We start from the raw sequence: 17,030 nt of genomic DNA on the forward strand, positions 1-17,030 counted from the left end.
CTAACCCTAACCCTAACCCTAACCCTAACCCTAACCCTAACCCTAACCCTAACCCTAACCCTAACCCTAACCCTAACCCTAACCCTAACCCTAACCCTAACCCTAACCCTAAGTCGTATAAGCACATGCTGGATGTGAATAGGCTGTACAATGGCGCTGGCGGTAGGGTACCCATACCCCGTCATCCTCCTCATCATGTCTTTTTTCCGCCCACAACGGAACGTTGCAGCTCCCCACCCCCCCCCCCTAAGCCGTAGAAGGACATGCTGGATGTGAATAGGCTGTACAATGGCGCTGGCGGTAGGGTACACATACCCCGTCATCATCATCATCATGTCTTTTTTCCGCCCACAACGGAACGTTGCAGCTCCCCCGCTCCAGCCACGCCTGCGTCGTGCGGTAGTACCCTTCCCTTTGAGACAGTTCCGCGTCTTCAGCAAGAGTTACCGCCGCCATATGACGAAAGTCTGAGTGAGGGACAGTCGCCAAGGATTAGACCAGATGCCAAAAGTTCCGGCGGCGACCTTCCCCCGCCGGGGTACGGGGATACCGAACGGCGGCACAATGTCCTAGATCTCTCCCTGGGCGCCCTCCCCTGTGGAAAACAAGACACATATAGGCATCCAACTTCCAAAAGAAAACGTTCATTTGCCGCTATCTGCTCGCCAAGGACTGGAAAAGGCGCCTCTCGCCCGGGAAAAATACCGCCATCTCCATTCTTGGACCCAGACGACGAGAACAAGACAGCGCATTTCCTGCATTTGCTTGAACTGCAACGCCAACAAATTGAACTGCAACGCGAGCAGATAGAGCTGCAACGCGAACATATTGAACATTTACAAAAGAACATTGGGGAATTGCAGAGACGACATGGTGAGCTAGAGGCCGACTGTTTAAAGCTGGAAACCCGTCAAGACCAAGCTGATGACGCCATCGACAATCTATCTATTGATGTGAGCGAGCTGGAGGACAAGTACGCCGAGGTTGTACATCAAATACCAGACGCTTGTGACGAGTTCAAGGACTTGAAGGAAAACATTGGCGACACGTTTAAAGAAGACATGTGCAAGTTGATTGAGGATAGCATGGCGAAACAAATAGAGGAGTGTGTCGAGGCTCAAGCAGATGAGGTAAAGAGGAGGATTCGCCAAGCTCTGCAATAGGTATGAGCCAACGATAAATCAAATCAATGCGAAGCAAAGCTACTAGGAAATACCTACTTTTACTCCTCATTTCAACAGATACATAACGAGACGTCAGTTATTGCTATGTTCCCCCCCCCCCCAATAACCGTCCAGACCGTCATTTTGATCAATGCCGCGATGTCTTCTAGCGATTCTGATGCTTCTAATGCTTCCAGTGGCTCCAGTACGTCGTACGTAGCTGTATAGTGGTTGCGACCCACCCGGGAGACCTGGCTTCCGCCTATACTCCCGACCGTACGCCGGAGCGAAGCGACAAGAGTACCGTACGGCCCCGCGAACCTACGGCTGAGCCCGTACGTCTAGGCTCCTTTACCCCTGTGCCGAACCGGGCCCGGGAAATACGGCGGTTATCGGAAACCCCTTTGGACCTCTTCTTCCGATTCGTCCCCTAGGATCTTGTTAATTAAAAGTAACAGCTAAGGCTGGCGCATACAACTATTTACATTTAGCTGCCAAAGGCGTTGCCGAGTTATGCATTGAATATAGAACATGTCGTAATTGTCTTGTATGTAAGAGTTGTCTTGCATTGATCTCCTGCGTCAATCCAGAAACATGCTGTCGTACTATCCTCGTCAACGCAGATAATCCGACGATAACCCGAGATGTTTTGTATAAACAGATCGCCAGTGTTAGAGCCTTTGCTGGGGGTTGTGTACTGGAAGTCGTTGTTGTGATAATACGTATTTTGGCCGAACTCGGGCTGAGTTCTAACTAAATTGACTGCAGTAGGAGGGAGAACCAAATTTTGGGCACACGGTTTTATAGCAAAGACTTCGGATGCAGCCGCTAAAAGAATATTAATAAGAGAGATCTGCATGTTCGTTCGTGACGTGAGATCTAGTAGACAATTGAAGACCAACGAATACAATTTATGGCGGAAGGAGGCTGGCAAATAAAGATTTTACAGAGAGCGGGATCGAGCTTTCTTAATAGCCGTATGAAAAGCAATAAAATAAACCAGTACACGGACACCTTAACTAAATCTACGATTATAAATAGCCTAAAATAAGTTTTGAGCGGTTTTTTATTTTAATTAGCATAATACGTAAATAAATATAAGGTTTAAGAGCTGTTCCTTTTAATTTGACACGATATGTAGCTTAATATATGAAGGTTTGAAGGATTCTTCTATCAAACTTATTTTAAGAAGTAGCATATCCGTATAATTATTTGATAAACTTTACCCGCGCTGTTATATATGGGTTCTGTACCAATTTATTCATATTAAAATTTCTTCTCTATCAAATCATTAGCCCATCCAAAGCTAGTGAAAGTAATTAGGCATTGATGATGTACCCCAAGCTGACAAGGGTGTCCTTGAGAAGCTTGGAGTGATGGGCTCTACATTACGCTCTCGTCGTGGACCTTGTGGGATGGGTGTTGCACTGATAACAGCTGCCTGGAGCAAGAGGAGGGATAGCAAGAAGCGGAGTCCCTTAGGGCTAAGGAAAGGAACGGTGTTAGCCATAATAATTCGACCTCGTTAACTGCGAGGAAAGTAGTAACCAGGAGAAGATAGTATGTGCTTATAGATGAACATAGCGGGTTAGGACTTCATGTAGGCGAAGGAATTGAAGATGGATTCAGCTCCGTTGGTGGAGGTGAGTGACAGAAAACTCTGAAAGGAATGTGGAATTAAAAGTTATGGTTAAAGACGCTTTTTTCTGCTCCAGTCCAACGATGAAGGCATCGGGTTTTTCTGGCAAACTGATTATGGCTTCATTCATCGTTCCCTAGCGACGCCGCGGGAACCGCCTAAAGACAGAGGTGTCTAATGTCTAGTGTCAAGGTACTCAGTGTTAAGCTTAATTTTAGTAGCTTTATCTTTATTTATCAAGTAGGAGATATACACAGCTCCTCATTCAAAAAGTAATAAAACTGTCAGGCTGCGCCGTATCAAGTGAAGGGGTCAACCGTGCAGGTAGGGCACACTAGTGTTTGTCATTCGAATCTGCCCTTCTTAAGTTCACGGCGCCTAGTATCCACTTACAATTCTCTTAATGTGGGGATAATATCAATCAACCACCGTAGGGCACTCCGGCACCACGCCGGTGGCTGTGCACCTGACAAAAAGCCGATCTAATGACTCGTCGCGCACATGATGCAATGGAGCAGTCTTTGCTCTCCCGGACAATCGAATGCAGACGCCGTTGAAATTACAGCAGGCAGACAGCCAAGTAAACAGCCAAAGGTTCATAAAGGTCTTGTCTTATTTTCGTATAATGTGCGCTGCGACTAAAAATTCCGGTGTGGCCATCGCACTATCCCAGCGATGTCCTCTAAGTAAACTTGAAGAAATGAAAAAGAACAACACTCTAATGACGAACTGAGCGAATTTCTTGTAGTCCGCCGGTGTATCCTGGCTAAAGGCATGCATGCTGATTATTTGAAAAAAAAAAATACTTACCTGGAGACACCTTACTAACCTTGCAGCCTCGGTTCCTGCCTTACTTCGCTTTCTCGTCCATAATCATCATGTTTATGAGGACTCAGTATATTCTCACGGTGTGTCTCTTCTTTGGCTGTGGTGTCAGCTATCCTGTCTTGTGGCAGTGATAATTGTACCGGCCATCCGCAGGTCAACCATGACCTAGTAGCAATATTCAAATAAGACTCGTCCCCAGAAACAGACAGACGCCTCGAACTCAGATTCAATCCCCTTATTATCGTCACAGGAGGTAATGGCCCGTACCCTGCAGTCGACACCAACAGATGTATTATGTAAGCAATCTTAAATCACCGCACTATCAGAGGGTAGTGACTGACGATATCTTGTGAAAGAGGTCTAAGACCGACAGGCGGCGGAAGGTTAGGCTACGGTAATGGCGGTACTGTTTAGGTATATACCCGCCGCGGCAGTAGTCATAGCCACGATGCTATTATAAACAGCTACTACCTCCTAAACGTTCGATAGGGAAGGGCAACAACGAGGGACATCGTCATTAATGGGCCAGTATCATCGTTTAGGTTAATCGATGGAGCTGTAATGCCGAGAAGCCCTCGTCGTACAAACGGGTTAGAATCTCCTACATAGCCGACCACGTAACATAGGGTTCTCGCCTCACAGCGAACTGACGTTTAGGGCGTCCTCAATAGGTCCGATTATCCAGATCCACAACGACGCTATAATGCCGTTCAAGGACGCCGATGTTGCCGCGGCTTCTAAGCGTACCCTGATCTCTTGGATGTCATTATCCTTGCAGGCGCTTCAGGCTTCTACTGACGTCAAGTACGAAAAGACCCAAGTGCCATTCACGAATGGCAATTTCTAGGCCGCTCTAGATGCCGCTTATCGAGAGAGCTTTTACAACAGGTTAAAGGATGGACAGGACTGCGATAAGATCATCCCGGATCCTAATGCTGCTGACTTGGATCTGGTCAATTAACCTAGCTAGCGCAGGTTCTTCGCCTCGGCGTACCATAACACGCCTGTCGAGATGAAACGCCCAGATCCTACCCAGCTATTTGACAACTATCGATCACAACTTCAGCAGCTGCGCAAGGGAAACTTGAGCGCTTTCACTCAACACTTGACGAAATCATCCCCCAACTCCTGGACCTCTTTACCGAGGACTGGCCGCTCGTGCCCTACCACACCGACCTCCTCGAGGATAATGTCCACGTGAGTAAAGCCACAGGCAGGATTGTAGGCATCTGCGACTGGGGAGGTGCCGAGGTTGGTCCGTTCGGGATGTCGCTAGGGGGGCTCAAGACTATGCTTGGGACCTCAATCACGACTGGAGACTTTTGGCTTTGCCAGGTGAATCACCGAGAGCTCCGAGATCATTTTGGGACCCGATTCTACTACTATTTGGGAGGGCGCATCTGACGCGCAGAAGCGACGCATGGAGGCTGCAAGACTGATTGGCCTCTTCTTGGCCAATGGCTTCCAGCATGGCATGCCGTCTACGGAGGAAAGTGAGGACTTGCGCTTTCTCGGTGCAGTCATTTTCAAACACTGATAGCACGTGTTTACCATACATACCTAGATATTAAGTTCGTAGTTCCTTTTGTTCCGACATATCGTAGTTGATGACTGTATCCTTGTGTGTATGTGGAACATGAGAGTGTTAGGTTTGATGTAAGAGTTTTTTGGGTTTGTAGGCTGCTAACATTAATGGGTGATCCCCGTGACTCACAGCGTTCATCTGCTCATCCCTTTACCTTTTATCCCTACATTTTTGGAAATCCCGGCCAGCTAAGTATGCCTTAACCTAGGATTAGGAGATATTAGACGGCGTTCTTGTTCATATTTCCTGCTGGAAAGATGATAATTTTCATCTCCAATTATCCGTGGTTTCCCTTGAGACGGAAATGATCTCAAGAAGACTCTTAGTTATCGCTTGGACAGTCGATCCTACCAAGAGCGCCACGGAAACAATCCCAGAACCTTCCTAGACTTGACCAGACTGATGAGAGAGCCTATAGCAAGGAGGAGGAATCTGTGATGAATTGGAACTTAAGAAAGTAAAGAAGTTCTCGTCGTAGGATCAAATGGGAAGAGGAAGGCTGTCTTCCGGAAGTGTTACCGCTGTAGTGCGCCCGGCCACTTGAAAAGAGAGGGCCCACAAGAGGAGGAAAACGCAAGAGAGGAATTTCAAACGTTAGAGAAGAAGGATCATGAGCTCTTTTATGTCAACATAGGGGTCAACGGTTTGCATTGTACCTAAACACTGATAAACAAATGCAGCACCAGCTGCGCTATGATTAGTAATTCTCACGCTTAGAAACTCCATTCGCCGCGTATTACGATTATCCCCCAGGATAAAACACAGGCGAATAGTATGGTTATCAACCTTATTACTGCCGTCACCTAAGGTAGGCAGACGTGGCAATTGACGGTTACAAGAGGAAGCGTTTTGTTCTTTTACATCGTCCCTGATGAGAATGAAAACATTATGATGGGAATAGTTTGGATAACTCACGACCGTGTTGTATCGCACCTGGAGGAACGCGCCATGCATATTCGCCGTACAGTCTCTAGAGCTCCCTGCCCCAGATTCTCAGCAGAGGGTGAGCGAGCGCTACAGAACATAGTTTTCGATGGCCATGTCTTAAGATGTTTTGACCAATCGGAATGAATTGCCATTTGGAAGACCCTTTGTTCCTCTAATTTTATGAATCCACCACTATCAACATTTTGCAATAATGCTAAGTATCTCGGGCTGTGTACTGCAGGGCATAGACTGCAGAGTTGATGGTGGACCGTTTACATTAGCCCAGGTGGAAGGAATTTAAAAAGAGTTTAGGCGGGGGTGAAGCCTGTCTGGGCACATTTTGGCTAAGAGGCGGTATCGCAACATTACCATGTTGGTTGGGGGAGTGGGGGAGTGGAAGGTAAGGTACGGTACCTTATCAATGGTTTCCAGTATCCGCCTGCCCCCTTAATCCACACGATGCTCATATGTGTTATACGGATACCAACAGCTTATTTAAATAAGAGTAAATTGTTCATATAGAACGTTCTATAGAAAAGGGGAAGACTGTCGCCGGTAAATAACGTTGCAATTACCCTGCAGCAGGTATCTAAGACCTTGATAATCGAACTACACGATGCAGGTTAGAGGAAAAGGTATTTAGGGGTTGACGCTTCGTACAGCAGTCTCTTTTCTCTATATCGATGAGACATGGTCACTAAAATCACGTGGTCTCTTAATAAAACTTCATCTCCTAAAACAATAAACTTTTGATTTTCCTCTTGCTAAGTAGGCGATAAGTTCCGTTACACTATGTCACTTGTTTACAAACTTACTTTTTTCCCTCAACCATGCGCCATGACGTACCAACATCGGTGGTACGATGCAAAGACCCGTGGCCAACGCGGCGAATAAAGATGATGCTCTGTTGAAATCTAGTGCATCGAACAAGATCCGTCCAAAGAGCGGAAAGGTTGCGCAGAATAGCGAGCGAGTGAGCGCTAACGCTGCAAAGCTACTGGCTGTGTAAGTCTCGTAGCAGTCAGATAGGTATCCGGCCAAGACGTGATCAAGCTCGTTGACCGCATACCCAACCGGCACAAGGGCCAAGGTCGGAATCATCCAGTGGACTGAGACGCGCGGAGGGATCGTCCATGCGAACCACCAAAGACCTATAGCCAGTGCGGGGGCCCCGATGAGATACCCGGTAAACTTCGACTCTGGCGAGACTGGCTTGTCAGCGTTGGCCAGAACGCGGCGATCGTAGAACCTGGTAAGCACGCTGAGAAGCATTCCGATTACTAGAGCAAGGAATGGTGCGTTCTGCCAGCCGTCGGTGAAACCCAATGCTTGGTAGACCATCGGTAATACCTCCGTGAAAAGATAGATGAGCCCGAACGCAATCGCGCTTATGAAAGCTACCAAGAATACGATGGGCTCGGTGAATAGTAGGCGAAGTGGCCGGACAATATCAAACTTCTCGTAGCTCAGTGGAATATGCCACTTGCTGCCTTTGCCTTCAAGATCATCGAGAGCCTTGGCATGACCCAGTACAACAGACGGTCGCGACTCTTTGATGGTGAAGAATAGAATTGCAACGCAGGCCGTCACAATTGCTGCGGCATAGAACACCCATTCCCTAGTCGAAAAGATCAGCCTGGGCACCAGAAGCCCGGAGAGGTCAACGACATACCATGTGGCCTTCGCTGTTACCAATTCTCCAAAGACAGGTCCCGCTAGGATACCAAGGTTGGCTAACAACGCCCAGCAGAACATGCACCATACTCGCGCGTTTGTATCCCAGAGGTCCTCGATACTGCCAGTCGCAATAACGGTCGGGATTGCAGAAAGGAATCCGCTACCAAAACGGCCCACAACGATCCCAGCAATGGTAGGGACTTTCCCGATCAGGATGCAGAACAAGCTGTAGAAGGCGGTGCTGATGATGTAGAGCTTCTTACGGCCGAAAGACTCGGAGAAAGGAGGAAAGACGACTCCACCGATTGTTTGGCCAATTAAATATCTTTGCTTCTATGTTAGTGAAACTGCACTGGTTACTGCGAGAGTCGACACTTACATTGACACAAATATGCAAGTTGCTACAACAGGACTGACACCAAGGTCATGATGCAGATGCGCGGCGACAGGCGTCTTTTAAGCAGGTCAGCATACAATCTTCTACGCACTCCCGAATCACAAAAACCTACTCCTGCGGTACTAATCATTGTCCTAATGAAGTTAGCTTCAGCAAATTGAAAGAAGAGAAAAGGGTTCTTTACGTGAAGAATTCCAAAAACACAACCAGGCTTGTATCCCATATTTTTCGAGCAAGTCCCCACTGTCGAGGATGAATACCTTTGAGTGCAAGCGTCTCTTCCGAGCTAGAGTGCGCCCCATGGCCCAGCTCGACACCATACTGATGTTCGTGAATTGTCGAAGATGAACACAACATGTTGACAATGGTCGACCTGCAGATCAGATCCGACGCGACTAGTCATACGTAGACGAAGCTGATTTGGATTGTTGCTATGGTGGCCCTGGTCTGCGAGGACTGAGAAGTTTTATACAAACAAACACATTGATACTTCAAACTCGCGGGGAACTGCTGAAAGTCCGTTTCCATACAACGCTCTCAATGGCACCATCGAGAACCTTAGTTTGCATCAGTCTTGGCGCGCAAAGGTGTTAAAGTCAATCCTGATTAAATGCAAAAGTCTACTCTGCACCGGGGAATCCGCACAAGGGTTAGTAACCATTCATTAGCTAAGGTTGTGATCGCAATCAAAAAGCTTGAGAAATTGTATTTATTTAGATGTATTCGTGTTGCCTGGTGTGTTTGGCCTCCGTGGAAGGATGGACAATGCGCATAGAATGTCACGGCGCGCGGGGTGTGGTGAATTGAGTCAGGCTATCGGCAATAACGAGCTGTCATGATCCTTGTCCGGTGCTATAAAGCTGTGCTTCGCTTCGAACAATTGTGCAAGCTGTAGTTGAAGCTGAAGCATGATTTTAACCACCTGCCGACTGACGCTGCCGACTGACGCTGCTCAAAGATATGAATGACATCTGCTAATGAGAAAGAAGTATATACCGGCAGCTGCTCTACCACATGCCTTGTAGAAGTCGAGGTTTCGTCACTCAGGATAGAAAAGTGCCGTGAGACACCAAGTTGCCTGTTTCAAAGCAGTGCTGAAAGTGCTGATCGCTAACGTGATGTACATCATCCCAAAACAGGGTCAGTCTTAGACACAAAATTGCGGTGCGCTGATTGGCTAAAATAGGACCCGTAATTTCCACAGTCGCTATGGAAGGAAAATTTGAAGTTCACTCCCGATCCGGGGATCCCGCGCGGGGTTCGGCGACGCCGGGCCCCACCCCCCGGAGGGGCGTCACAACTATAATAAAGTCTGCGAGCTTCTCGCCGTAATAGTCGCAGGAAATATTGAAATAGAATCGGGTGCCCAACCACCGCTTTTCAAAATGTTAAAAGCGCAGGACTAACCGCATGGTTCTGATATAGCAACCTCTTGCGGCCCAGTGGGGGAACTCCCACTCCACGGCTTCGGGATGGATCTCTCCGTGAAGTGATTTAACCCAATCGTCACACTCAATCAGACACGCACTTCTGACTTCTCGACAACCGTGTACTCCAGGATAGCTGTATCTTCTATACAACATCGATTATCTGTGTTGCGGCATTTCTGCGGCCATAGTATGGTAATTCTAATTTATAATTTCTGTATGCTAGGGTGAATTTCTGTTGCGTCTGAGAATATGCAAGTCGCCCTTTTCCATCAGGCACCCGTATCAGTCCTATTGTGAAGGCAACATCGTCGTAGCAATCCTACGTCACATGCTTTCAGATGAAGTGGGGAAAGGAGTCTCAAGGCCTGAGGCAGTCTATCCAAGATTCCGTCATCCACTGAGCAGGAAATAATTCAATTACATCAAGCTCTAAAATACCTCGTCCATCTTTGAAAACCAATCCCGCCAAGCCTCTCCCTATACCATCGCTAATTTTACGCCCCTTCCACAGCATATCCTATGTCGAACTCTATGTCGAACTAGCATCATTCCTCTCCGCCTCCACATTACCACGGAAGATCCCAAAGAGTGAATCAATATGAGCTTCCCCAAACAAATCCAGCCAGGTCGCCCCTCGTTCAAGAAACAAATTCTACCTTGAGCCTATGTCGCACCAAGAATGGACCAATCATTTGACAACATATCTATTGACGTCTTCTTCCTCAAATCCGCTCGTGATTGACGCAGAACACATACGGCAGGTCTCGACCTCGAAAGGATGTGGACATATTCATCTCCTCCAACGGCACAGTGTTCAGAATTCCAGACGCCACTACCTGGATCCAGCGGAAGTCCCGTCGGCGGCGAGTATCACATCGAATAGGTAAACGTCGCTCTCCTCCTCCTCTCAGCGGCCAGCGCGAGTCCTTCGTCGACGGCCCGGCCCTTGACATCGTTAAAACCTGCACATCCATTAGTGTGTATATCAAAGGGCTCCGTAGCTCAAGGGATGAGACATATATAACGAGGGTGGTATTTTCCCAGGTCGTTGAAGCCGCTGCACCTGGTAACTTCGTCGGAGAGCTGCATTTGAATAGGACAAACCACGATCAACGTTGATAAATAGCATAAGGGGTCATTGGCTAAGAAACGTAGCCTTCCTTGATCTACGGAGACTCTTTATAGCTTAGGAAGGTCATCTATATAAATGACTTTGGCCTGCGTCTAAAATTTAACAACTCTAATATTTCGCTAAGTGTACTTTTACTAATCAAGTATTTTAAATAAAAAAAAACCTTTAAACTATTTATTTTATTATTAACTTTCTTAATTAATATTTTGTTTTTTTAAAAAAATATTATTAAATAATAACTAAAATATTATTAGAATTACTAAATAGTAAAATAATAAGTATATAATAAGTAAATAATATTAAACTCTTATTATATATACAGTTTCTAAAAAAAATAAAAATTAAATAGTGTTAAAGTAAATTGATATTTAAATAAAGAATTGAATAAAGACTTGTTTTTAAAAAAAAGTATTAGAGTATGAATATATACTTAGCAGTATTCGAATTTAGTAAGTGCCCTAAAGTGGCTCTAAAGGGAGGTTTTATATCCCTTATATAATTAATAGGGGCCCACCATTGGACTCTTCTCAAGCACCTGATAAGGATCGACCCTGGGAAGCACAGCGTATCTCGAAAGAACTTTTGTGACGATTGACGAGAAAATCAGCATCTTTTCTACACTGCTGATAGCTACCACCTTATCGTTCAAATCCTGGCCATAGCGGGTTTTTTAAATGCTTATAATGTGGTGAGGAGAACGCGGGCAAATTTTGAAAATGTGCTCACTCTACCTGTCGTACACCGCCACAGGAGGCAAACAACGCCGCCGGCATCTGTTGGTCAATGAGGCTGCTTATTAATCTGGGCATCCTACGGTGTGGCAGAACGTTGTTTTAACAGAGTCTTAACAAGCGCTTAGCGATCTACCTGTGTGATGGTGCGAGGGCACTGAGGGTTGCCTCCTGTACTGCCTAGCTGTGTACAATGTCGCGCCGCTAGCGTCGTTATCGATGTCTATATTAATATGATTTCCTATTTATCTCATATTGGCCATGTTACACACTATGTGAGAAACTTATCTCGTTGGTGAGCGTGTGAGGTGTCTAAAACCTTTCATTGTCTTTGTAGAAGGTACTTGTTATGGAAGATCCTTGCTTACATGACGTTCAAGGATGGAGCGGCGATTTGCCTTAGATTACATAAGCTCCCTCCTTTTCCCAGCACATGCTAGAATCTGCAAGGGTGCTTGGCCCGCGCGTCACGTCGCGTTTGTTCGCGACCTACCTTAGAGTGCATCTCGCCTATTCAGTGACCATATTGGATCCGTCCTGCTCTACCTGGCATTCTCTACAACAGTACAATGGAGGCGTACGACTACTCTATATACCTCGAAGCTGGAGGTGATGGACAGATCAAGCCTCTCGATGCCAACAATTTTACACTAGCAATAATCCAAGGTGAAGCCAGCCCGCTAAAATATCGATGTGCTCTGTACCGTCCCCATTGAAGTCTCCGAGCCATACTGACCAGGGCTCACTGCCTTTGACTAGAACTGAAGACTAGCCGAATCCTCGATCACTTCAGGTCCCCCGACGACCTTCGCGTTATCCTCCTCTCCCAGCCCCGGGACAAGAACGAAGTCGGGGGGTTCTCTACCAAAGACGAAACAATCCGAGCCGTTCATGAGGAACACTGGCAAGAGATTGACGAGCCGAAGGTCCTTCAATATTGGGCGAGTGGTCTCCGTCTAGACGGCAAGAACAGGGAGGCGCAGCTTGATGGAATCGCCGAATTCTACATATTTCGCGTCCTCGACCACGACGCCAAGAAGCGAGAGCTGCTAGTTCAATGGGTCGGATATGGCAAAGATGAGGCCACTTGGATGCCTCTCTGGAGGGCTCTCGAATCTGCTAGGGCCATCGTTAAGGATTACCTCGAAGAGCATAACCTCACGCAGGACCTCAGGACCAAGAAGTCGTACAAGGGGCCAAAAACCCAACTGAAGCGGGCTGGCAACGGGCCTAGATCACCACAGAAGTCTCTAGACACGGCACAGAAGCCTAGTACTAAACGATCACGGCCCTCAGCCAGGACGAGTCAAGCCCGACAGGACATTGAGCAGCGAGTTGCGCTCGCCAAGTCGGTAGAGGATGCTGCTCTTGCGTCAATGGCTGCGATGCGCATGGCCACCGCGATGGACCAAAAGTTGCAACGCACCCGTGATGAGATATTCAGAACATTGAGGGAAGAAGCAGCTGAGCAGGAGACGCGGAATGAACACCGCTTTGAGCGACTTGAGCAGGATGTTGCTCGGCTACATAACATGATGTCCCAGCAGGTTCCCCTGAAAAGATTGAAGAGATAGCGCAGCTTGTTTTTCAGCACTTCCTATACGTTGTGAGGCCTGTTCGCCAAGTCCTATGCTTCTGAATGTGCCAGACTTCTACCGCTTCTTATGATGGAATAGTTTCGGCCACAAGCTGTCCCTCTAATCTGCGCCAACTTGCCGCGATACACGGCCGATTTATAGTATGTCAAATCCTCTTGGGTGATGGTAAGGAAATTACCGACGTAATGATGAAAGAATATTCCGTGACGTCACAGAGCCATGCACCGTACGAGCATAAGCGGTCGCATCTCCTGTATCATGACCTGTTTAGGCTTGAAATCTTATAACATCGAGGCATAAATGACGAGGCATAAATGAGAAAAAGACAGTACGAGTCCGCGGAGAACCAGTCTGTACACCAAGTTCTATTACATGCTTTAGATGCGCACGATAGGTAGTCCAAAAGATGTCCAACAGTCCGAGTGTTAGGTGTAGGGTTTTTAACTGATCCTACTATGTAGGCCACGGTTTGGAATGTCCGGGATTCGTGATATTGACACCAATGATCGGGCTCAGCCAGCTGTCATAATCGCTTGAGCTGTTCAAGTTGCCTCCCCGTGTGAGTGCTCGAAACAGAATACGGTAATCGGTATTTGGCAATTGGTAGATGGTCCCGTTGGCTAATTCAACAACGCCCCAAGTCCGTTCAGTACTGTAGACACCGTAGCCTCGGAAGTTGGTAGCAACATTTCCATGAGAAACGTCGCCGCCCCACAACAGACCAACCAGGCCATAAATCTTCAATCCCGCCACATTATCGAATGAGTTCAGATCCAGAGGCGGGGTAGTGACGGTGAAAAATGATGTTGTGTTTGGTTGGATGCATGGGATAGACCCGAAAATTGATGGTGCGAAGTTGTAAGCGGCGTTGGATGCGAAGTGGGCAGGGATGGCGACAAAGCCGACATATGTCGATGGCTGATCGATGAGAATCGTGAGAACCGGGTCATTATCTGGAGTTTTTGTCTGCTTCTCGGTGACCTGCTTGGCGGGGAATGTGAAAACTATTTTGTCGTTGTTGCGAACACCGGCAGCAGAAGAACTGATGAACGGCAGCGCAGGTACGCCTGAAGGAGTGTTTGGAGTCACATCGAGGTTCTTCGAGGTTCTTCAAGTCCCTCGTGTACTGTTGGAAAGTTTGCCGCGAGCATACGCAACTCCAGATTAGGGAATTGAAAGTTCTTTTACCCTTCGGTGACTCTGGTGAGACCACTAGGTTGGCAGCAGAGAAGGATCAACAAAGGGAGTATTAACAGTAAACTCCACGGTCGCCTTGCCACCAGCTGGGATAGTAATGGAGCTGGTTGGGGGGAAAACTTCAGCGTAGACATGATTGAAGTTCAGTGACCAGTAGAACATATCTTCATGTCACCGCTGTTGCCGTTGGGTAGTCCGTTGACATCCTCTGCGGGCCTGTGACCCAACTTGTAGGTCTTGGAAGCAGATGACAGGTTCTCATTGGTGAAAACATGTTCAATTGGGCCGGCTGAGTCGCGTAGGTTGAGCTCGGTAGCGGAGAAATCAGTTTCTGATGTGATTGCTCTCAGGACATTGAATAATCCAGAACCTTGTTGTGCTATAGTCGTGAGGATGCCAATTCCGTTGTATTGCTTCAAAAAAGTTGCGGACGATTGCAGATGTGTGGCGATGTCTCCCGGGCTCAGACTGGGAAGCTTTTGCTCAACGAGAACGTAGCAATCCGCAAGACTATTCAGTACTAGTTCAGAATCTTGCCCCTTCTGTTCCAGTTAGGGTTCAGTCCGTCCAACAAAGGGCTGCCGCGTAGATTGTCACCATCAATAGCACTAGGGATCTTCCTCCCAGTCTGAAAATGCCTGGTGCTGATTAAGCTTGTGCCCAAGGATTGCCTGGAAGAGGCTTCAAGATTGGATTCCTAGATACTGGTGTTGGCTGGCGTCGCCCAGCTCTGGGTAGGGGCTATGGTGAGGGCTTCATGGAGGTTGCGGGAGGCTATGACGACTTTGTGGGCTGGGATGAGTCAGCCCCGGGCAATGAACCATTGACTACATGTCACGAGGGCGGTCACGGCACACATGTTGCTAGTACGTCATGTTAAGCAAAGCTGCTCACCACAAACCTATGCTAACTTGTTATTAAATGAATCCTCGGTGCTAAGGACCCTTAGAGCGTCGGCTTTGGCATCTCTAATGTTGAACCTGATGCATCTTTATATGCCTACCGTGTTCATGGTTGCACTGGAGGCGTTACCGACGAGATTCTGATGCAAGGTTTCAAAAGAGCTGCCAGCAACGAAGTTGATCTCATCAGCATGTCAATCGGCGAGACGACTGTCTGGGAGGCTGGTTGACCCTACATCCCATTCCGATCCAAGATCCACTCTCAGGGCATTGGTATCGTCATTGCGGCGGGTAACCAGGGCGATACTGGTCTCTAAGTCTCCTTGAAACCAGCACAGGATCGGAATTAAATCTCACTTGGTTCTGTGAATGACTTCCACTTTGCCACGGTGTACGATGCCGCCGGGTCGGAAGGTTCGGCCATCGAGTACGGCCGCGTGGTTCCCCTCAATGCTTCGGCACATTTCAACGTATTCGTCGCGGATGACGAGACGTGAGAGTGTGTGGACCAAGCATGGAATGATGCAATTGCCATTTTTCTGGACAAGGAGAGTATTATTGCATTGATCACCGCGAACAGCGAATGTCACTGCGACATCCTTGACGAGCGGGGCAATTCTTCTGGCTTCACAAATGTCTGGGCTTGGTTTTCTGATTCAAGCGTCACGTCAACCAAACGAGCTAGGTGCAAATGGCGACATCGAAACCGTCAAGGTGAATAAATCTGAGGCAGACAACATCTTGGCAGAGATTGCTATGCAGGGCAAGAACTATATGTTGACTTTCGAGGACCAAACGGTTCACCAGATTGACCAGCCAACAGGACGCACTACATCTTCGTATTCATCTTTTGGGCCGACCGAAATGTCCCTCAAGCTTCAGGTATTTGCATCTGGAGGAACTATTCTACATACTTGGGTAACATCGAACGGATGGAGATAGGCAGTTATTTCTGGCACATCGATGGCGGCCCCTCTGTAAGTCGTGTTTCCAGAATTGTTGGCAACCTTTGATTCCCGGCCAGAGCTCACTGGTTCAGGACGGTCGTAGCATCTGTTGGCCCTGACTTTCTTGAGGAAGAGCAAGCAAGGTGTCGACGTCCGCATCATCCTGCGCCTTGACCGACAAGCCGTACAAAGTAGTCGAGTTTTTGCTCTCGGGACGGACAGAATAGTCCAAGACATGTTCGGCTCGGCGGTAGAAGGCAGAGTAGAGTGTGCATCTTCGCCGACACCACGACCATTGATGGATGCATCCGGCTCCAGTTTTGACAAACGGTTACGGGATTATCCAGTGCTGTGCGAACCAGCTGGTGCCACATGGGGTGCCACACTAGGTACCCTGCACGTGCCATCACTATTACTGAAATTCTAAACACCGCTGCCGCCTGCCTGCCTGCCTCCTTCTGTCAGCTTGCCATCCGACTCTTGGACTGACTGTCGTACCGGTAGCCTCGGTCCACTTGCATCGTCAACGCCGACTCCACATCCCATCATCTCAACTTGTTCAACCTACCTGAATCATAGAATACAGGCCTCGTTTCCTGCAAGGCCTATTTCATCATAGCTGTGACTTCTTGTCTGAGCGCACCTGTCAATCACCCTGGCCGACGCTGACGACTCATGGCTGATTCTGCCCCTCCTCCACACCCCCCAGAGACCCGGCCAAGGACCGGAATCAAGCCAAAAAGGAGGCAAGTCGGCAGGGCGTGTGACGCGTGCCGGTTGCGTCGCATCAAATGCGATGATGCCTCCCCATGTAGGAACTGCAGGGGCCGGGGCCAGCAGTGTAGCAATACTGATGCGACAAGAACATCCACCCTTT

At 47.9% G+C, this 17,030-nt stretch overlaps 5 protein-coding genes across 5 annotated transcripts; 3 read left to right on the plus strand and 2 right to left on the minus strand.

Moving 5' to 3' along the window:
• Nucleotides 1-14: 14 nt before the first annotated feature.
• On the plus strand, nt 15-1,597 carry CORC01_12006 (uncharacterized protein; the record flags this gene model as incomplete). Its single annotated transcript, XM_022623628.1, has 3 exons — nt 15-162; nt 382-1,130; nt 1,361-1,597. Coding segments are annotated over 3 exons (1,134 nt in total), but the record flags the coding sequence as incomplete, so codon positions are not given.
• Nucleotides 1,598-4,333: 2,736 nt separating this feature from the next.
• Nucleotides 4,334-5,167, plus strand: CORC01_12007 (uncharacterized protein; the record flags this gene model as incomplete). Its single annotated transcript, XM_022623629.1, has 3 exons — nt 4,334-4,434; nt 4,606-4,827; nt 4,981-5,167. The coding sequence occupies 3 exons, from the start codon at nt 4,334-4,336 to the stop codon at nt 5,165-5,167; spliced, it is 510 nt and encodes a 169-aa protein (XP_022469841.1).
• A 1,770-nt stretch (nt 5,168-6,937) lies between these two features.
• CORC01_12008 (fluconazole resistance protein 1) lies at nt 6,938-8,573 on the minus strand (the record flags this gene model as incomplete). Its single annotated transcript, XM_022623630.1, has 4 exons — nt 6,938-8,144; nt 8,199-8,272; nt 8,329-8,350; nt 8,401-8,573. The coding sequence occupies 4 exons, from the start codon at nt 8,571-8,573 to the stop codon at nt 6,938-6,940; spliced, it is 1,476 nt and encodes a 491-aa protein (XP_022469842.1).
• A 3,505-nt stretch (nt 8,574-12,078) lies between these two features.
• On the plus strand, nt 12,079-13,083 carry CORC01_12009 (uncharacterized protein; the record flags this gene model as incomplete). The annotated part of the gene is made up of 2 exons (XM_022623631.1): nt 12,079-12,175; nt 12,269-13,083. The coding sequence occupies 2 exons, from the start codon at nt 12,079-12,081 to the stop codon at nt 13,081-13,083; spliced, it is 912 nt and encodes a 303-aa protein (XP_022469843.1).
• A 477-nt stretch (nt 13,084-13,560) lies between these two features.
• Nucleotides 13,561-15,316, minus strand: CORC01_12010 (uncharacterized protein; the record flags this gene model as incomplete). The annotated part of the gene is made up of 3 exons (XM_022623632.1): nt 13,561-14,174; nt 14,465-14,846; nt 15,308-15,316. 3 exons carry the CDS (start codon nt 15,314-15,316, stop codon nt 13,561-13,563), a joined length of 1,005 nt encoding a protein of 334 aa, XP_022469844.1.
• Between the last annotated feature and the right edge of the window lie 1,714 nt (nt 15,317-17,030).

The sequence above is a fragment of the Colletotrichum orchidophilum genome, assembly GCF_001831195.1.
Source record: "Colletotrichum orchidophilum strain IMI 309357 chromosome Unknown Scaffold_140.1, whole genome shotgun sequence".
In the NCBI taxonomy this organism is placed as follows: Eukaryota; Fungi; Ascomycota; class Sordariomycetes; order Glomerellales; family Glomerellaceae; genus Colletotrichum; species Colletotrichum orchidophilum.